General features: G+C 35.2%; 1 protein-coding gene across 2 annotated transcripts in view; it reads right to left on the reverse strand.

Annotated features, from left to right (window-relative positions):
• Positions 1–872: 872 nt before the first annotated feature.
• LOC149547472 (F-box protein At4g00755-like) overlaps positions 873–23,649 on the reverse strand; it is a 153,941-nt gene continuing 131,164 nt past the window's right edge. Inside the window, exons 4-6 of one of the 2 annotated variants that reach the window (XM_089791659.1) lie at positions 2,135–2,253; positions 1,423–1,808; positions 873–1,256 (exon numbers count right to left, since the gene is read on the reverse strand). In XM_089791659.1, the coding sequence (XP_089647785.1) occupies positions 1,466–1,808; positions 2,135–2,253 (462 nt within the window). In that variant the 3' untranslated portion in view covers positions 873–1,256; positions 1,423–1,465. Of the gene's footprint in view, positions 1,809–2,134; positions 2,254–23,649 lie in introns of both variants that reach the window. The other variant, XM_089791658.1, reaches the window with a different exon arrangement.

Genomic DNA, 23,649 nt, shown 5'->3' on the forward strand with positions numbered 1-23,649 from the left:
GTGTATATTTACTAGCAAAATTGTCAACAAAAACAGTACAAACTATTAGTTTTAGTAGCCAAGTTAGTACCTGCTTCAAAGCTCAAAATATCTCAACATAAATCTCCTCATAAACTTTAGATTTATAAACAGTGATTGCTAACAAATATCAGCAGTGTTTTCACTCTCCTGGTGCATGAGAACAAACTCAAAAGTGTAACATATCACTAGAGAAGTAGTGGGACCTTGCTACCACTTCTGAGCTTAACTGTACCAGTACAAGTTTGACAACACATGATATGCCATAGCCAGTTTCAATTTCTACTAAATAAAATTCAAGCTCTATCCTTCTCAATCTATAACATAGTAAGAGCACTTGTTAATGTTAAATTAACAAAAAAGGCAGTCAGCTTATGACATTGTGTATATTCAACATATAAAAATCTCATACACAATCAAATCTTTGGTGCCCTTTCGTCCTGATGATGGATCAGGGAATGTGATTCGAAATGTTGATGTAAAAATCTCATACATAATCAAATCAAGAAATAACAGATGAATGTGTGGATGGATTGTGGAAATCCGAGAAAATTAATCATACAAAATCTCTTTTGAATCCAGATGCATGTTCATCTTTTTACTATGGCAGCTAGAAAACCTATGTATGACAGGTCACACAACTCATGATGTGACTGTAAATCAGAGAGTCAAGTAGCAATGACATCTAGAAGTATAAAATTCATGCTAAAAAGAGAACTCTTTCTTCCATAAAACTTATATGCACATTACCCCTCTCCATGAGGAATCACAGACAATATAAATGAACCATTTGACAGTTAATAAATCCCACCCCAAAAATTACATAAATCTACTTGACATCTAGAAGTATAAAATTCATGCTAAAAAGAGAACTCTTTCTTCCATAAAACTTATATGCACATTACCCCTCTCCATGAGGAATCACAGACAATATAAATGAACCATTTGACAGTTAATAAATCCCACCCCAAAAATTACATAAATCTTGAGATCTAGACACACGTCATCACAATTCTTATTTTTGCTAGGAGTTTGAACCTGATTGGAATACTACTAGAAATTAGAATTACAAAGGACCTTTGACCTGTATTTTCAATTTTTTAACACTCGAAAATCCACAAAACAAGATGAATGTCTCTTAAAACGCTCCCATTCAGTATGCTGGCCAAATCACCAAAAGGATCTCTACAATACCTTTTTGCCCATGCTATTGTCCACTCGAGAATGTACAGCTCCTTCTGTTCCATAGCATTGATGCTTGTAAGTTTTTAAACGTGCACCTTTTCCAGTTACTAATTTAACCAGGCTGCAGCTAAAAGTGGTAACTAACCATATGTACTAGGTAGTAAGAGCTTTTTCAGATTTTATTCATTTTCTCCCATCGTGATAAAGATAAGCACATACAAATTGTCTGCAGGAAATATCAAAGTGACTGCAGTTGGAATATTTAAAAGAGAACATGATTGGGATCCAAGTGATCGTCTTCTTCTGCACCAATTACATCATCATCAGAATCCAAGTGATCATCTTCTTCTGCACCAACTATAAAGTCTTCAAGATCTAAGAAATCATCTACTTCTTCGTCAATTACATCATCTTCATGATCCAATAAATCATCTTCCTCTGCATCAGTTGCATCATCTTCAGAAGTAACTCTCGAAGTATTTTCTGTTGCGATACAAAGACACTCTTGAGCCTCTGAGTGCTTCACAATAAACTGTTCTGGCTGAGCTAAAACCTCAACATCCAAGAAGGTAAGAGGTCTTCCAACAACATGCACATGACACACACTGCATGAAGTTCATATACAAAATGGTGATAATGCCATGTAGAATGCAAATAAATTAGTTAACATATTGTTCTAGATAGACTTCATGACTAATAGAATCTTCTACAAAAAAAGGTAGAAAATTAAATACAAAGGAATTAGGATTCTACAGAGATCCAGGAATGCAACATCTATGTTCACGAATGCACATGCCGCACAGGAATAAATCTTAAGTGCAGAAAAGAAGATCATTTATAGTAGCAAGCAGAAAATTTATTGATATTTTACCACTTCTGTTCCTACACTACCAGCCTAAATCTTCAGATGCTTGGAAAATTAAATGCTTACCATATATAATATAATCTATCTGTTTCTTGTGTCTGAACTCTACCCAGCAATTCAACCTGCAAGATGCCTCCAATGCACAAGACTGGTCTTGGAAGCTTGAAGCTTTGTAATACATCTGCCTGTAAAGTAGCGCTTGATTAACAGAGACTTTAAAATGGAAAATCTAACTTAGAAACTTGGACCAAATCGCAGGTTTACTAGAATTGTCCCCAGCACAAATTTCAAAAGATCCAAAATCATGAAAGATCACTCTATTGATATGAATCACGAAAGGCATGCAACTGCACACACCACAATGTTACATATAGGATAACATTTAAATTTCATTAGTTTCTTAATTTGGACTTAAGAGAATGTCTCTTTGCATAGGAATCTTTTCCATCAACATGCACTCCCCTACTAAGTACGGAATCGATAAGATATGGATGAATTCATAAATTCCAGAAAAGAAAAGAAGACCCCCATTTTCAAGCCAACCAAATTAAAGGATGACAAATACACCATCACAAGCCAATTTAAATCCCTTGTGTTATAAGATATGAGGGAAAGATGCAGAAGCCAATGTTCAACACATTTGAAGATAAATCACTAACTACAGATCTAAAAAGGTTCTACCTATTAGTTTACAAAAATAAAAATAAAAAATGAAAGGAAAATGGATAAGAAAGCCCTCTCTTTTGAAGATGGTGCTATTGATTTCCAAAAAGCCATGTTGCCCTTAGTTTCATAATTGACTAAACTACATAAATTGTCAATCGGTCATCAAAAGATTAAGATTTTTTATAATACAATGAATACATCCTCTGGAAACATAATTTTAGTACCATGAGGAAAAAAATGATTAGCTTGTTTAAGAAAAGAAAAACGTTGTTGCCCTTTGTTTCATAGTTCACAAAACCAAATAAATTAGTCAAAAGACCAACATTGTTTGCAATGCATCATCTCGAAACATAATTGTAGCTGTGGAAAATAATGATTAGTTTGTCATACCACAAAAAAATAATTGTCATATCACTATTGGCCACCCAATTCAAATTAATTTTACAAATACTTCCAATGTTGTAGACATAGTTACCACTCCCAAATATGACTCTTGATTCTCATAACTGGTATATGGACTCTAAGAAAGTGATCTGCAAAGACCTCATATCTAGAGCATATATAGTGATTACCGGAGCAGAACCTTCTAGGCTAGCAATAGAAGGTTTCAGCATAGATAATGCCAAATTGCATCCATCAAGTTTCAAATACCTTGTGGATTATGAGTTAAATGACTTATGAAATGAACATTTTGTCATAAGCATGATTATCAGGTTCAAACAGTTTGTTTTATTCACGAGGTCGAAAAAACTCAGGAAATTAGAACTTTCAACAGCACTCGGTTAAATTTCTAGAGGAATGGCCACTAAGAAATGGATTTTGAAATTCTAAGCAATGAAACCTTGAATCTTTGAGAGATTTGAAGTCCATTTTTCATGAGTTACCTGGATTACTAAGAATGAATGTTCTTCAGCAACCTAAATACATTAGCAGGTATTTTTCAATTAGCATATCTGCTTTTCAGTGAGGGAGTGGTTTGGCAAGATATTTCGTCGATCAGAATAAGCAGGTTCTGACAGGTCTATGCAATCAGCTTCAATGTGCACAAAATCAACGAAAGATATATTCTGATAGCCACTGCGCAGAAAGGCATCTGGAGGTGGGAGACATGGTTGTCCTTCAGTTGCAGTTGAAAGCTGTCTCTTTGAAAAGAGGGACTGAAAAACTCAAAACCCACTTCTATGGTCCTTACAGAATACTGCAGCACACTGCTGAGGTGGTTTATGAGTTGGGTCTTTCTTTTAATTGTTTGATTCACAGTATTTTTATGTTTAATGTTTAAGAAACCAATGGGACAGCAGGTAACACCTTCAGCAGAGCCTCTGCCCCTTGACAATGAAGGAAAGTCGTTATTCATGGCTGAGCAGATACTGGATACAAGATGGAAGCGGCTGAGAAACCATGTATGGACTGATTTTTTGGTGCAGTGGAAACTGGAAAGGTTTGCCCCGTGAAGAAGCCATTTCCTAGATTCCCCAGATTTGTCCTGCTCGGAAGCGAGCAAATTCCGGAACATGGATTTGTCATGTTCCAATTTTAATCCATAGCAAAGTGAGTGGCTTGGTGGCATAGCAAAAGAAAATAGATAGGTTCGAAATTAGTTTCAGTTTTCAGTTAGCAATAAAGTGTTTGGAGTATGCTGGTTTTGTCTTCAGTCAGGAAATGGTTGTATCTGTGTGATGTGTTTGCAACAAGGCAGCCAGTCTTCAGTAAGTGAACGGCTGTATCTGTTTGTCTTCTAGTTGAGCAGAGACTTGAGTTTTTCAGTTGAAGCAACCGAGTATTATTGTGGGTATCATCAGTTAACAATTTAATAGTAACACCAGCGTTTGAAAAGATGGATTCATAACTGCTACTGATCGAGGGAGTATTGTGAGTTCACTATCACCAATTAGGGATTGATTGCAGGATCATTGGGAGCTGGGAGAATAGTAAGCACTGAGGGAAAAAGGAGAACCTGTCTCTACACAAGTAAAAATCAGATCTCATTTTCACTCCCAAGAAGATGGTGATGCTTCAGCACCTATGGGCACTTGGAGATGGAGATCTAAGGGCATTTCATATGGTATTCTTGAGGATGGAAACCCTCAAGAAGTAGTTAGTAAAGCAGAGTGACAGTGGAATCGTGCAAAGTGTCTAGGATAATCAAGTGTTCAGTTTTATGAACTGTTGATTCCTCAGAAATTTTGAAGGCATTCAGACTTGCACTTACTGGTTGTACCCAGTGAATAGTTTGACTGGCAGAGTAGATTTCTATTGAGTGCATGTGTTTGTATAAATATTGAAAAAACAAATCTATTTTTATGGTCTTTCGTAAATCCATTTTTTAGTCTTTCTGGATTATTTTCTATGTACATTATAACGTACTAACTATATCATCCTAAACAAATAGGAAAATAAAATTTACCTTACAAGGAAAGGAAATATACTTAAACATCATAACTGAAATAACTGCATTTCATTTCCTACAAACATGAATGTGAAATTTCATTAACCAACTGAAAAGAAGTTACCAACTAATTTCACATGAATCTGATTTTAACTAAATTTATGCCATTACTTTTACTGCATAAGGAAATCAATAAGAAATGTAACATTATGTAGATTTGAAAGATAGTAACATTGTATTACTATGAAATGAAAAGTTGAAAACAACAAAATTAACTATCAAGGAAAAATTCATAAAACCTTAGCTTGAAGATTTATTCTGTGTTAACTCCAAAGGGCAAAAGAGTATCATCAGGAGTTTCTGGCACCCAACCCTTAATATTACAATCATGACCTAATGGTTACACACACCATTTCCACATGGATGTAGCCTGGCCCTTACCAAGGGCATGTGAACACGGCTTCAATTTTCTTGCCATTCAAGACCTGGTGTAGAACCGACAACTCTTGTAGCCAGCCAACCTATAAAAATCTTCGCCTACTATCATGACCTTCCTAACTAGACATTGCCCTACTGGTTCTAGTAACTAACGGTTACTACCTGCAGTGTAGTACCACTTTAGCCGTGCAGTCAATGTCACCACCAGACTCATTACCAGTCATAAAGACCCCTTAAATGGATAGCCACATCCTGATGGCCTCATTGTTCATATGAGATCATGTTTTCACAAAATCTTGACCAAAACACATTATCCCACCCATAAGATTGACCACATATGTTTTAATGATTAAAGTGGACAAGTATTCAGTTGGTAGTTTGCTGTCCCAAAGATATGCAGTCCAAGATTTCAACCACAGATGAGTCCTAAGGGCAGGAGTAGAACAAGACTCGCAGTATAAAATCAGATATCACCAGTATAACATATGATCAGATTCAATTAAACAGGTTGATGCAAAAGACAGCCTCAATCATTCCCAAGCTCCATGATTCTTTAAGATTTCCTCCTCCTATACTTATCACAAGAAGCTAGATATGCTTATTCATTTCAGTCAAATAGAAGATAGATGATTTGTAGATGCGTCGCACCACCACCAGATTTCTATACTCTCATACACTATGATGCACAAAAAATATCATGCAACAAACACAGCAAATGTTGGTTCAACTTGACGGAAATGTAAGGCCTTTTTTAACTTATGATTTAATGCTCTTTTCTAATACTTAAAATTATGAAGCATAAGTTTGAAAGGTTCAATCTGTCAAAAATAAACATGAATTTGCATAAACAAATGGTTCTTTCCTTATCATAACCAGCAATATGAATGCATTACAGTCATTCAGATTTTGTTGATCATGATCTGTACAAGTACATGCAGTCAATTGATCCGTTCTTTCTTTATCATTCACAGAAAATATGAAAGGCTAGGATTGAATGATCCATTCATAAAAGGAACAGCCAAACAAATGCATAGAATCAATCTACCCGTCCATATATGACCAAAAAATATAATGCAGAGGATCATATGATCCTTTCTTATTACATGAACATAGAAATGCAGACTCTTTCTATGTTGCAGCAAAGATAAATGCAAATGCTCAAGAAACAACAGTAAGAAGAGCTAGTATCATTCCAGCAAACCAAGATCAACATCCACGCTGAATTTAAAACAACAGAGAGAAAAATATGCAGATCCTTCACAAACCAAAGAGTACAAGCTCCAAAAAGCTACAATCCCAGAATGCAAGAACACACACAAGAACTTGTAACCAAAGTACACAATTTCAGAACCCCCTGCTCAAGCAAAAATGCTTTCCAAATAGACGGGCCAGCAAGAAAAGGGACGATGGCAAGGCATAAACTGGTTGCCTGTGGTGACCACCTCATCTGAACTCCCTCCAAAATTAAATTGTGAGCCCCAAAGGCAGAAAAATGAGGATCAATAACAATAATGCATCAAGCCGCACAAAATCAAGGTACAGGAATAACATTTGAAAAAGAAAAAAAAACACACACTTCAGTTTAGTGTGTATCTATGTAATTTAATGCATAAATGCATTATCAACTAAGTATCAAATCTCACCTTCCGTACTTGTTATGACCTTTTCACACCTTCGCCATATTGCAAATGGGAAGCCCCTCCTTTTTTTTTTTTTTTATCAATAGGTGTTAGTGTAGTAGACTGGCATCAATTCGAGAGTCCATGTCTTTGGTAAGCCTAGGTCACAAGGAATCATGGAGTGTTCAAGTTCGATCAAATTGAAGCCTCAAGATAGTTGTGTTCAAGCCTTAGACAGTAAAGCAGAGCTAAGAGTGATCATGATCAAGTGAAGAATGGGCAATTAATGAAACAAGCGATAAGGGTAAATTGGGTCAAGCCTAAGAGGACTTGAAAATTTCCAATTGAGGCTCAAAATTGATCCAAGCACTATCAAAGCATCAATTCATTTATCAAGTCCAAGGGCTTGACAAAATTAACCAAGTCTAGATATTGAACCCAAATCAAATCAAGGTTCAAGATTCAAGCACTCAACAATAAGTCTAGATCCATGAGGCAAAGGTCAAGCTCAAGTCCAAAGTGCAAACAAAATCTGAATTGAAAGTGCAAAGTGTAAGCGCCTTATTTACATTTCAATTTCTGCTCAGCCCTATGGCACCCGCCTTATTTGGTCTACATTTGTGCCATATTCATGAAAAGTGCAAGGTAAAGTGCCTGAATTACTCTTCAATTCTGCCACACCTTCATAAAGTGTGCCTTATGATGGATTCTGGATTTTCACACAATCAAGACTTACATTTGAGTTCTAATCTTTTGTTTTATTATTGGTTTTATCTTTTAAGATATTAATCTGTTTTCATTAGATGTACACTTTCCATGGTTCAAGATACTAATAGGATGCTGTGATTTGACCTATCAGGACTAGAGTTGTGTTGATGCATCCTATTCCCAGATTCCAAATTCTTTTTGCTGTTATACAATGTTTTATATTGCTGACTGCACACTGTATTGGGTGTCATTGACTTTGAGCATCATCTTGATTTTGGATAGAATGAAGTGCAGAGATTTTTAGTTGTGCAATCTGGAATCATTTAACATGATATGGAAGTTTGGATGAAGAATGGATTCAGAAATTTATATTCGCATACAGGGCTTGCTAAGACAGAGATAGCATTAGTGACAAGTCGTCAGAAGCATTTGCATATATGGTCTAATCAATATATTCTGGGCCTGATATATCTATTTCAGCATTCATTCTTGTATATTCTTTAGGATTCCAAATATGAATGTGTTGATTACAGCAACCAGAGAGTCATTCAATATAGCTTGAAATTTATTTCAGATGGAAAATGATAAGGTTATGCAATAACCAGATTACTACATGGTCAAGAATGGAGATGAATAAAAGATGTATACATATTACACACAAAGGCGTAATATTAAGTAACAAAGTTCATCCTATTAGGAATTTCTTTTCAGGAAACAAAAGCACATAACATTGTCATCAATATATGCAAGGATGTAAGGGAACATCTACTGACAGATTTAAGCATCAAAGTATATCGATTTAGAGAATGATCACATGCTGTGGAAGGTTCTCAGAGATAAGTCTGCAATGATACTGATGAAGGGAGCACCGTGTAATTGAAATGATGTCCAAAATCAAAGTCACGATGGATAGCAGTACATACAGTTGCAGAGATATAAGATTGCATGCTCATAAATACAAAGTATCTAGATCTGAAAATATAAAGATGGAAACTATTATAATGCATACTTGCCATTTCTAAAAATGAAAGTATTGAAGATGGAGGACACGTTGCATTTCCAAAGGCATATACACCCATTCGCACTTGCACAGAATAATTAGGAGGCATCACCTGAGGTCAAGAAAGCATAGAGAAGAACCATTACCATGCAGAGAAAAGGCGTGATTTGGCCCTTCTTCAGGATATCATTTCCCAGGTTTAAAGAATGGCAGAGATTACTGTGCATGAGATATTAAAATATTAATCAAATGGTGGACAGAAATGGCTATGGACAAGCAATCTAACTCCATCATTATATAGCTGATACCATCTCTGAATATGCTCAGAACTTATTGCATTCATTTTTGCGATATGTGGGAATCTATTACCATGTGTTTGATATTGTCGCCTGGGCAGGGAGTTTTTGATACTGCCTAGTGTTAATCACTTCCAGATTATTCACTCCTAATGTGAGTTTATGTTTTGTTTAAGATCTTTGAGCATACATGGAAGAGTCACTGGTAATGTTTGCAAGTTGGAGACAAGGAGTGAAGCAATTTCAGCTGCAATCAAACAGAACAAGCACGAGATGGGGAGGAGGCTGCACAGAATCGAGTCATCTTATTCAATCATAGAGGCAGGGTGATCATCTGCATCTAATACAGGGAATAGTTTAAAGTTCAGATAATCACTATATGGCTCCAACAATGCCGTCTATGCACATGTGATGCATACATAAATATTTACTTCCAGTTCGGAAGATGGAAATTACATCTATGATATTTCTCATGATGATACCAGGACTACATCCTCTGTTGAAACCATGTCACCCTGTCTGCCATGGAATCCAGAGGTTCACAACCCAGATTCTCGGGTTGGAACCACACGAAGCAATAGAACACAAAAATTCCTATGTTTGGAGGCCACATGAGAGATTTTGTCAAAGCATAGATTTGTCATTAGTTCATCAAATAATCTTAGAAAATCCATTATACTTTCCAAGCCGCCTCTTTAAAATTAATTATTATAATTTGTTTTTACAAAGGTGGTTGTAATTAGGTGTTGTGAAGGGGTGCGCCCGTTCATTTCGCACCTAATTTTTGTATATAATGATGCACTCTTTATATATTATATTATTTTATAGGTAAAGAAATGAAGTTTTGAACTAAGCCCGTGGATTGTGGATAATTGAATAAATTCTAATGTGATTCTAGAATCAAATTACAGTGGATGGATCATCTATAAGAAGTGTTTCTAGTGCAATTTTATTTTCGGTATGATCAGTAAAAAATAATTATTTTATTTTTGTATGAAGCTTTAGAGAGAAAATATTGTATAGTTTCGTCCTTTATAATAATTATTTTAAATTGTATAAATAATTTATATGATAGCTAAGTGGACATGATCAATTATAGCATTTTAAAATCGAACATCATAGATATTGAGAAATATTTAATTGTTTCCAAATGTATGTTTGGTTTGACTCTGAACCACTGGAGTTAAAATACATTCTAGATTGTTCTAAAATTGCGTCCATATATTTCATCTATCACATCTTGATTACTAAATTGTTTATAATTAATGTGCATAAAATTTTATAAAGTTATATGTTTTAAACTTATAAAACTGACTCTATAGCCCTTCGGCACTGGTCTTTATATTTTCCATAATTCATAATCCATATGCTGGCAATTGTTTCATCTCTTTCCTTTGAAGAATTAATATATTCATTTGTTGCATTAATCTATACTCATTTTATTTTAAAAGCATCCATTTATTCATTTATTATTCTTAGTTCATGATTTGCAAGTTTGAAGTTTTCTATAATCCTTGCCATTTGAGAAACTTTCAATAGATTCGCATTCTAATCGATATGCTATAAGTGTCTTGGACTCAAGTGTTTTGTTCAGATCAAGTGCACCCGCCTTGGTTTTGCAGAGCCAGAAGTGCAGGGAAATCGAACTACACTGTTCTAATCCATATGCTAGCAATTGTTTTATCTCTTTCCTTTGAAGAATTAATATATTCATTTGTTGCATTAATCTATACTCATCTTATTTTAAAAACATCCATTTATTCATTTATTATTCTTAGTTCATGATTTGCAAGTTTGAAGTTTTCTATAATCCTTACCATTTGGGAAACTTTCAATACATTCGCATTCTAATTGATCTGTTGTGAGTGTCTTGGACTCAAGTGTTTTGTTTAGGATCAAGTGCACCCACCTTGGTTTTGCAGAGCCAGAAGTGCAGGGAACTCAAACTACACTGTTCAATTCCGTCAAGTTGGCCATTACCGGTTGGATATCCCAGCATCGAGCAGGTCAGGCTCATAGGATTCAAATCTGCAGTTTCGGGAACCAACACCTTATTTGCCTCAAATTTCTGCACCTCCCATGTGCATTTTCCCTATTTACATATGATTTCTGCAACCTTCCATCATGCAAGTGCCTAATTTGCATTAACTTTCTACCTTCGGCTGATGATGGTGCCTTATCCACATGCAATTTCTGCCTCCCGTAAATGTAATTGAACTTATGATCAGACAGTTATGATTATGGCTTTTTTTCAGATTTGATGGATACTAATTTATATATGCTTTGCTTGCAGGTGATAATCAAGTTATAATGAATATGAATCAACTCAATTCTAAAACTGAATGCAAGGTCTGACTATTATTACTGAACTGCAGTCCCGATCTGGAGAGATGTATATCATTTATTGATTTCAATGATTATGATCTTGAATTGGTTCATATTTATATCCATAGCAATAGTCAAGACATGGGCGGAGATGTCTATTCATCCATGAAAAGACATGATGGTATAATTAAAAAATCATTAAAGGACCCAATCCTTAATCAGGTGTAATTAGTTTACTAAACAGATTCCTTTATGATTTCTGATCTCTACAAGGCAATAGATCATTTGCTCGATCTAATCAACATTATATCAAGAACATAAGGCTCAATCTAAGAGAACTATAATCTGATAGTTCAGATTTCCATACTTGGTTTGATAATAATAAAATCAGTTTGATACCAGGATGATCTCAGCAAGGTAAAATAAAAGTCTATGCATATGTGTGTGTGTGTGCATGTATATCAGTTCACATGGTGAACTGGTTTACATGCACACAGATGTGCATACAGTTGCCATGCTGGCAATTCTGACCGACACTATCATATCATAACACTCCCTCTTAGCTAGGGAAGATGACTAAGTATGAACTAGTTTAGATATCACCTAACACGTGATATCAAGGAGTATACAAAACATCAAGTCACATGACATTCGTATATCCTAGTTATGGTATGTGCACTGACATCATGTCGCATGATGTCTACTATAACATATCATGGCATGTCCACAGATATTACCTCAACTAATATCCACCATGATTATCTCATTACAAACATATTGATAAACAACCGATATCAAGTCAGCATGATATCTATCAATAAGTCCAAAGATATATTAACTATCAAGACATTTCCATGAATATCAACTCAGCATTATATTTGTCATGATAGTGAACATTGTAAAGCCGTCACCTTACAGTGTTGAATACAAGTGTATATTATCAAAAAGATCATCACCTTTCAGTCATGTACATAGGCGGGCCATAAAGTCATAGAATCACACATATGACATTCACCATGAACCATATCAGAGGGTAGATCCACCATATATACTCTCAGAGGGTGGAATAAGGTATCTTATAGAAAAGAATGCATTCAAAAGGATTTCACCTTGAGCTTCTCTTTTACAAAAAGATCCAAAACATCTAAGTATCGGACAAGCAATATGAAAAGGGTGCTGATTTCACAGCAACCAAGATCATAGACTTCATAGCAGGTAAAGTCATATCCTCCCGATTTCGCAATTTTGCAATTGATGAATTCATGTCAATTCCGATTTCACAATTTTTCAAGCAATGTAGTAGTGTTACCTCGATTTCACGATTTTGCAGAGAAAAGATCATTTCAAAGACGTAATTGTGAAAATCAATGACAAAGGCAAAGCGCATATCATATTTTCAATTTAATAACAGGGGAAGCGTGTGAACTACTAAATGCATTTGTTGGGCTTAAATTCACACAGAATCAGATGTGACAACAAACTTATGATGGTGTGTGCAGAATAATCAAAAGATGTTCGAAATTAATGCATTTAATTTTGCCGTTGTTAAAAGGACACCATGAGGTTGTCTTTCATGAACATTCTTATGGAGCCTAATATGTGTTATGTTCACAGGTTTTAGAGACACACAACCATGGGATTACTAGTACAAGCCTATAATGCAAAGGAAGTTCTGAGGCCTGTTATGCAACCAGACTTGACTTCAGCACAGGAGGACTAGTTGGACATTATTAACAGTATGTATGCTGCTACTTGGGAACTGCGGACTAGTTATGCAAGCTATGTCTATGACTGTCACAAGTTATAGGTTCGAGAGATTCTTTCAGGATCTTAGGATCCTCAAGGGCATCGACATTTTGATGAAATTCTGGATATGATACAAGAATTATTATTCTCGTGGATTTTTTATGTTTTTGTTATTATAAATTTTGGTGCAATGGTTGCAATTAGTTATAAATTAGCTTTTGTAAAGGTCTAAAGCTTCTTGCACCCTTTCATTTTCTATAAGAAAGGGTGTCGGGAACTTAGGATAGATATAGTGATAGATAGCAAAAAGATACTATGAAAAAGTGAAAAAAATATATGTATGAAATATAGGATAGATATTGCAACCAATCACAGCCAAATTGTACTCTTATTTTTGAATTAATAAAGATACTTTATTTCTTTCCAAAGTCCGAGAATTGATCATCAATATTGGTATCTGTGAATTGTCCTTTTGGATGAACATTTTTGTTGGTAGATTGAAATTGGTGCAAACCTTCGAATAAGAAAAACTTATATGCTTGTGTACGTATTGTTTAATTGGTCTTCATCATTTGAAGTTAAGTTCAATTAACTAGGGTTTGGACTCCAAGTTCTCCATCCAATGATTGATGGTAGCATGTCTATCTCCAGGCAATTTGATATTCACAGTTGATATTGAAATTGACTCTATTCTCCCAACGGAAAAGGATTGGTCTTCTTTTACTTCTAAAGATAAGTACAATTTTGTGGAAGGTGACATTCTTTATCATATCCATCTGTATACATCATACCATATACTTTATTTCATTACACTTCATACTTAACAATTTTCATACACACCCAAACCATTCAAATATCTGATTTCTCCTTGAGAAGATACTTGCCAGCTCAAGAGTATTAGTCATAAAGTTTGCAACAAGTCTCAATCCATTTCAGGAGTTGGGATAAAGGTAAACCTACCTAGGTCCACAAAGCCTGAAGTGTGGAGATTGAACTAATAAGTTTCAGTTTCCGACATTGACCATGATAGTGTTGTGATTCCCAGCATCGAGTGGGAAAGACTCATAGGAATTCAACCAACAATTTTGGGAGCCAACAACACCTACATCACTTCTACAAGTGCAAGTTTAGTCAGGAATGAAGATGACCTTGGGATTTCAAGTACAAGTGCAAGTTTATGAACATGTCAATGGTAAAGTTTTAAGGTGAAGAACTTAAAAGGATGAAAGACTGAATAAAGATGAAGCAATTTGGGAATATGAGCCATCACAATGGATTAAAGACTTGATAATATTAAGTATCAAGAGATATTTACCAATGAAACACGCGCACTTGCACCCCCCCCCCCCCAACCACTGCCTTCACACCACCATCTCGCCACTCGGTGTTTCTGCAAGCAAAAGTTGTAGTTGCAGCACTCCTAATAGAGATGAGGCCTACTAACTACCACAAAGGTCAACATTACACACACACACACACACACACACACACACTACATATGCATATTTATGAATGTATCTACATGATTTTGTACTTGTTCCGATATTTCATGCCACTCATTTTAATCATCTTTATGATATCTTTGATATTCATGCTGCAACTTTGTTATGTTCAAGTATTTGGTAGTATAATTTATTAGTTCTTATACTATTATACATCATTTCACAACTAGTATTTCAACTTCAAGTACTATATGAATGGTATATTACAACATCCCTACCCCTTTGTTGTCGTTCCCCCACCATCCCCCTGTCATCCCCAAATTAAAGCCCACTTATTCCCCATCCCAAAAACGCATCCCAACGTCCCCCAATGCTCATGTTATGTTGATATTTTCTCATCACCAAGGGATTGATCAAGACTATAAGCATGTTGAGGTGGCTCTCATTCATCTTTAACTAGTCATGTCATGTTGAGTGCTCCCATAGAAGAGCTTAACAATATTATGTCCAAATTCATTGAATTTGCTGAAAGGAAAAAGGTCAAACGAAATTATCCTCTAAGAAAATATTAATTGTAAGCCCACTTGGCATTTTTCATTGGCTTATTGGTTGGTACCTTTTTCTATAAGCCTCTACCTAACCCATTTTCTTATTAGCTCTCAAAAGCAATGTAATTTTCTTGTTGGCCCACAAGGTGGTGCTTTGATGTAATTGGGTTAGCATTAAGTGATTGTCAATGGTAGTTGTAGGAACCCTAGTTAGGGCTTTGTTAAATAAATCTTGGCATTTGATTCAAATCAATCTTGGGTACCTATTTTACTCGGAGCCTCTATAAAAGGCTAACTCAATTCATTTGTAGAGGCAGAGACTTGGAGAAATTGTTGTTATAATATTGTCAAAGTAGTTGCAGATGAATCTAATGGTTTTCTTAGTGGATTACTTGTGTTATTTTGGAGTATTGCATGGTTTCTACATTTCATCACTTAGAGTAGAATTTATTATGTTAAGTAGAATTAGAAGTAGATAAATGAATGCTATTGTTGTTGGCAATTATTGGTGAAGACAATATCCATACCTTTTGGTGCTTCTTGATTGTAAGCAATAGTGAAATGTTAGTCTAAGCCTAGTTGCAAGCATCTAACTTTAATTGACCATATTCATTTGGATTGCACTTTCATGGGGTATTTGAATGAGTATTGACAATTTGAACGTCATTCTCACATCCTTAGAAACAAGCACAATCATTGGTATAGTTGGTTGGAAAAGCAAGGACTGGTTAAAATCTCACCTTGCCATCAATGATCTCTTGCATTAATATATTTAGATTAGCCTTCTAAACCCTTACCTTTGTTTGCAATTTGTTTGAATAGAAGTAGTTGATGAGCTTGATTGTCATATCATTCGCCTTTGTAAAGTCGAAATCCATTGAATAAACAGTGGAAGCCCTTTTGGATACCAAGAATATTGCATCATTGCAATTGAGTTAAAGTCCATAGTAAGAAAAGAACTTTGGTTGCCTCGTTTGATCACACAATCCATATACGTTGTTTATCATATGAGCTTTCTTATTCAAGAGAGAGTTAGAGATTTAGTGTTTCATTTGGAATGCTAAGTATTCGATTCTACATGTTGAAGTGGTCATATAACTCACATCAACAACACTCAACTTCTTGATCGACATGGACACATCCACCTTGTCATCTAGAGCATGACATTATCCATGGATCCTAGCATCATTTTTTGGCTAAGACTCATACATTCAATGGTTTGTCCCCTTTTTAGGCTGCTCTCATTTAATGATGGCTTATCAGTGACCCTCATAGGCTAAGACTCAATTAGCAAAGAAGGAAGCTTATTCTCATTCCAAAAGTTAGAAGAGTTCAAGGTTAGCCTTCATCTGACTCAAATTCACACACACACACACACACACACACACAATAATAGTAACAATATCAAGAGAGTTAGGGTTGCTATTCATAGCACAATATCTCAATAGACTATGATTGCAACGATAAGTTGTTGATTCGGGTGCGGGTCAAGAATCGGGTATGTGGATGCGCAAATTTTTTTGGGGTGTTTTGGATGTGTTTATACATATATATATATATGAAGAGCACACGATTAAACTAAGAGGGGGGTGAATCAGTATAATAACAAATTTGGCAAATTAAAACTTTTATCCAAACAATTAACTTCAAATGCTGAAATGAACAATTATGCACATGAACACAATAACACAGATTTACGTGGAAACCCAATGCAAGAGAAAACCACTGCATAAATGCTTTCTTATATAATCTGTTCTTTTACAATTTTTTGTAGGCTACAACTTATTAGAGGCTCCAACCTCTATGTTTATGAGCACCGGCTCACTAGAAGCTCCGACTCCCACTCTTCGCAGGCTCCAACCTATCGGAAGCTCCGACTCCCTCTGCTATCTTTGTGAGCACCAACCCATAGTACACACCATAGTTTGCAGACTCGAACGTGGAGAGTACTCGGCAAACCCAAAATTTTCAACTCGGAAAAAACTCGGCATATTCTTGACAAAAACTTGGGAAAAACTCGGCATATTCTTGACAAAAACTTGAGGAAAACTCGGCAACTTCAAAAGTATTAAAATTTAAAATCTCTTAAACAAACATATATATTTTTGTTAAATACAATTATAAAATGTATTAAATTAGTAATTGACATTTCAATAGAGAAAATGTATAGTTTTATAGCACTAAAATGATGTGAAAAATGCATCTCATCCATTGTTTTCCCTACATCAACATGTTTTACCTACGTTCTTTAACATCTATAAATACGCGAGAGTTAAACCTGAGAGTACTCGCCCAACAAAAAAACTTGAGAGTACTCAGCAACTCTGAGTGTACTCAGAGAGTTTGCAAACTATGGTACACACACTCTTGTTCCACCGCGATAATGTTGCTCATCTTCAACTAATGATGAAAAATTCAAATGCACAAATTCCCTTCTTATTTCTGCATAAAATTTATACTCTTCTTTATTTAAATCAGCCAATAACTCTATACTTCACTTCTCAAACTTTTGTATACTCACAAGAATATATATATATATATATATTGGATAAAATTCTGATTATACAATATCCTTCACTCTCTTTTACTCTACTCGCTCTACTTTATATATACATATCAGATTGAAATCTGGATTTGTATGGATATTTTATTCTTCCTTTATATACTACACATCTTCTTAACTCTGACTTCAATTTTTATATATTCTTCTCTTCTTTTTATTATAACTAGTTCCTTTATACTACTGCTCTGCTTATTTACTTCTTTCACATATTTCCTTCTTATAATTATTTACACATTTCTCTAATCAAAACTCCCTTTCTTCTTTTCTCCAACTGATGTTTACACTCTTTATATATAATATACATGACTCTTCAAGGAACAGTCATGTCTTTATTGCACCCAATGACTTTTCACTTGAAACGTAGATAATATGGCCATCATATTTTAATATTTTTAATGCTTACATGTTTGTTTCATGTCTTTTCCTTACTAATCACTATCTTTCGATATTTCTATGTCATGGGCTTTGTTTAATACTTGCTGAGTGTATTTTCTGTTTTCATAAGCTGCCTAAATTAATCATTGTTGTACTCGTGAAGTTATCTGATTTGATTGAGCTCTGTCTTCCTTTGAATGAATATCATTTTTACGTATCGGTGACTTTGACCACTGATTGCTACTGCTAGTCATTTTTTGATTGAAACTGCTCATGATCGTTCTTCATCATGACTTAAGTCTTCTGCCTTGACACTGTAGTGACTGAATATAAACAAAAATAGATTTGTCTTTTTTCTGTCTCCAATACTTGTTGCACATATACCGCTGTGGTTGGATAGCATAATAAAATTTCCACTTTATAAGTTCCTGTCCATATTGGTGTTAAAAGAAAATAGTTTCTTTATTTTGTCTTTTGTGAATGATGTGAAAGATTTTTGTCATTGTCTGTGCTGCAAATTTTCTATCAGTTCACTGACTTATTTTTTTCTCTGTACGCTTACATGGAAACATCTGATGGCATGGTTTCTTTTGTTTGAAATATATTGAAAACTCATGATGAGTTGGCATACATTTCGTTCAAATACATATATTTATTCTCCACAGTCCAGGCATGTATTTGATTTGTTCTTTGAATCACTGTTTCTATTTTAATGCTGCTGAGAGTTTCCCTCGCATTCTTTTTCATATTATATTGTGGATAAAATTTATCCATTATCAGGCTCTTATGAATCATCTTAAATATCTGTCTTTTCAACATTTAAATATTTATGGCGATTATTATAGACCTGCATAAATATATGGTAGTGTACTTTTGAAACTCTTGTGATACCTATCCTTTTAAACCCGGATCTTTATTTTTATTGGTGCTTTTAAATTTAATAATTGCTGAGGTGATTATTGTTAGTTCCTGCAATAGGCAGGAATACTAGTGCATTCATGCAAGTGGTTTTAGTTTTATTAATCTGACCAATGAGATCAGAATATTTTAGCACTTCTCTAATCTATTTTAATGTTTCTTTTCAAAAAACTATTTTCCAAATATACAAAATATTGTTTATTATGGTCAATTTAGGCAAGGAGAAAATTAGTTTTTCCAGAAAAAAATGGGACAAAAGTAAAAGGCCTGATAGTTACGAATAAATAAATACCCCTGACATACATACTGGGTGCATATCTGTGCCACTTAAATCTTTGCGTTTGTCTTTAGTTGGGAATTAATTGAACATTCATTAATGCTTGTCTTTATCTCCAGCATCATTTTTCCAACACTTCAATTCAGAAATCTCCTGACATTACCCACAACTCTCCATTATTCTGATTTTGATTACCACTCTGAATCTGCTTTATCCATGTGCGAAGATCAACTTTGTCAGTTTGGGTGCAAAAATTAAGCACACTGAATTGTTTTAGCCTTTTAATAGTGGCATATCCAGTCATTTCAGCTGCTGCCCTCATTAATCCCTTCGCCTATTATGAAGATTCTTCATCTGAAAGGTTACCTTTCTGACCCTTTCAATTTAAGAATGCCAGAACTTGCATGATCTAATTGACATTGACAGAGCACAAGATTTCTATAAATTGGTACTGAATTTGTTGCTTATTGATTTTTTTGAAACAAATATATCAATCCCCCAAAACATGATTACTCGGCCTTTTGGAATGAATGCACACCCGTAGTTGGTGACTATCATTAATTCATCCTTATCTTATCTATTAAAATAAATTAAGGTTATAATAACTATTTATTATTTGTTACATTATAAAAAGTTATAACTTAATAATCAAATTAAATTAGTTTAACTCGCAATCATATTTTTTTGTTATAAAAGGGGACATTTAGTTTAAGTTTCATCATTGTCTTCACAAAGTTTTTAGTTCAGCCACCCGTGTAAATAAGATATTTTGTTTTTAATATAGTGGGTTGAGTAATACAAATGTCTTATTAAGATTGTCTCATATTATGGGTAATTAAAGAATCATTTTCATTTGGATATCATAAATTGAAGGTGCATATAAATACAAATAAATTTTTCATATTAATTATGATAATAAAATAGACTTATATGAAAATCTAGTATAATTTTTGTTTATCAACTATCTAAATTAACAGTAACAGATTTCCACAATCCATTTGTAAAGTACTAAGTTTTCTGGATTCGATTGTGTGGAAAGGTTCGAATAATTTTATATAAAGGGCTAAAAATCTACAAGAAGGCAAACAAAAATCTATATATACACAATTTTATATATATAGGGAAATAAAAAATGACAAATACTAAATAGTGAAATGGATATATATATATATATATAAGGAGGAAATTGTCAAAGCTACCAAGCATGTGGGGATAAAAGAGAAAAAAGAGAAAATCTTTTTATTCTTACGTGCTTTGTAGCTTTGATAAAAAGGAAAGAACAAAAGAATCGACAAGAGGACGCACCGAATAGAAAGGCGATAATCACGTAAAGAAAATAAACAATACTAGAGACAAAAGGACACTAAATTAAAAGACAACAAGAAACCAAGGGGTCTAAGCACAAGACCCACTCAAAAGAAAGAAGCAAGAAGTGTGCAAGAGAGAGAGGGAGGGAGGGGGGGAGAGAGAGAGAGAGAGAGAGAGAACACTGCACACCACGGAAGAAGTAACAAGCACCCAGACCAAGGGAGGCGCAAACTAACAAGCTAACAAAAAAAGGAAAGAGGAGAAGAGAGGGGGAAGAAGAAGAGGAAAACGTCAAACATTAGAACTAGAAGAGCAAGCAAGAAGGGAAACCAAGAAAGCATAAAGGGTGGTGGGGTCTGTTGAGCGTGCCAAAATGGAGGTTGTCAAGGGTATCAAGCAAGGGGCGCCACGAATGGTTAATGGACCACCCATCATCGCAATGGCCTCTTTTAACTTCCTCTTGAAATGATTGTCCTCTTTTGATAGGATTTTGGCATTCTCCAAACAAATATGATGCTTGGTGGAAGTTGAGCGCTCAGCTAGGGCGGATTTTTGTATCCTCTCATGCTTGATGTCAACACTGTGCTCTCGGATCCTTGCGATAACAGAGCGACCAGTTTCACCTATGTAGGGCATGCCACACGAGCACTCAATCTTGTAGACCCCTGAGTCTAGAAGAGAGTTTTTTGAATCCTTGAGTGGGGGGATACAATTTCTTAACTCAGAAAGGGGTTTGAAGGCCACACGAATGCCCTTTCTAGTCAAGATTTTGCCTATTTTTTGGGAGATGCCCTCCAAAAAAGGAAGAGAAGTGCCAAGGGGAGGTGGGTTAGTGGAGATCTTATGACTGTTGCCAGAAAGATAAGAGGACTTGGCTTGGGTGAGGGCCTTAGAGATTTGCTTATGAGAGTACCCGTTGAACTTAAAAACTTGGCGCAGATGATCAAGCTCTTGGGGTAAGTTATCAACATCACAAATTCTATAGGCTCTAGGGGAAAGAGTCTTGAAGATACCAACTTTCTGGGATGGGTGGTGGTGGGAAGAAGAATGGAGGTATAAATCGGTGTGGGTGGCTTTACGGTACACTCGACGACCGAAGGTACCATTAGGCTTCTTCATGATGAGGACGTCGAGGAAGGGCAACTGGTTGTCAGATTCAAGCTCCTTGGTGAAGGAAATGGTGGGGGCAAGCTTGTTGATGTGTTCATGAAACTCCTCAAGTTTTTCCAGCCCATGTGGCCAGCACACGTTGGTGTCATCAACATAACGCTTCCACCATTTGGGCTTGAGGGGAAAGGTGTGGAGAGCCATCTCCTAAAAATACTCCATATAGAGGTTTGCTGTGACTGGGAAAGGGGAGAACCCATTGCCACTCCCTCCACCTATTCATAGATGACATTTTGGAAAGAGAACTATCTAAATACCTTTCTATTTTATAATCAATCAAGAATAATAATTACGCACCTCATTTACAAATAAATAGTTACTGTTGGTTGTTCTTCAGATGCCATTAAAAGAGATTGCAATTTAGCCACGCTGTACATACTTATTTTTCGTTTAATTCCATAAATATAAGGAGCATCAAGGAAGCTTATATTTCTTAGAAACAAATGTTTACAATAAATTTAAATTCAATATTTATTTAATATTTTTTAAATTAATTAAAATCCACTACTGCAAACAAATATTTGAGTACATTTCTTGCTTTTTCAAGTATTGTTTTCATTTCTGCAGTGTTCGTCATGACTCATCCCTGAATGGTAGTTTATTCCTTTGTTCATGTGCCCCCAATGGTTTCTCTTTAAAGGCTGACATGCTGTGTTGGTGTTCCAGATAATCTCCACATGCTGACATTTTTTTATCTTGATAGATAAACAAATTCTTATATTCCATAATCTCTTTTGAGTAGGAGTCAAATGCTTATTAAATAAGTCAATACCGATGGTCTAAGTCCTTCAATCATTTCAAATTGGAAGAAATCATCATTGCCATTATACACGTTGTTGCTCTTCCACGATGAACTGGCTCAACTCCCAAATTATATTTTTGTATGTTAGCTACATTTTAGAATCTCTGTCACTAAAGATGCGTCTGCATCTTTCAATAGTTATATTCACTTTTTATTCCATCACTGCCATATATGCTTATACATATAGTCATGTAGATATCGCTACTTTGTATTTTTTTTTCAACTTCTGACATCACATCTAAATGTCCCCATTGCTACAAAGGTAATGTATCATTGTGTTCTCCAAAATAGCATTGCTCCTAGCTGTTTACTCATACTGAATATCATCTTTCATACTGCCTTTGACATTGATGATGCTAGCACGAGTAGTTTTCTACATGCTTATGAAATCCTTTGACATCGATGACAATTGTGATATTGCTATCAGGATTTAACTATGTGATTTTGAGTCAAACTCATTGACCCATGTTTCATGAGTAGTGATTCAACATTAATCCATCTCTCATGTGATTAAATGGAACACTTAGCACTCATTGGATCTAGGTGATGTTCACAGAGGTGAAGCACCGGGACTTCCCAGGTCACCCATCCCAGTATTACTCCAGCCTGAGCATGCTTAACTACAGAGTTTCCTCCATGGTTAACCCCAAAGCTTGCAACCTCATTTGCAAAACCTTCACCAAGTTTTGTGCCTTATGAACCATTCATTAGAAAGCCCCTTAAGCTCATCAATTGATAAGTAGGAGATAATATCCACAGCAAGTCAAATTGTGATATTGCTATCAAGATTTAACTATGTGATTTTGAGTCAAACTCATTGACCCATGTTTCATGAGTAGTGAATCAACAAGAATCCATCTCTCATGAGAATAAATGGAACACTTAGCACTCATTGGATCTAGGTGATGCTCATAGGGGTGAAGCACCAGGAGGTCACCCATCCCAGTACTACTCCAACCTAAGCACACTTAACTACAAAGTTTCCTCCATGGTT

Source organism: Cupressus sempervirens, chromosome 7 (genome assembly GCF_028749045.1).
Source record: "Cupressus sempervirens isolate cs-2001-9-10 chromosome 7, ASM2874904v1, whole genome shotgun sequence".
In the NCBI taxonomy this organism is placed as follows: Eukaryota; Viridiplantae; Streptophyta; class Pinopsida; order Cupressales; family Cupressaceae; genus Cupressus; species Cupressus sempervirens.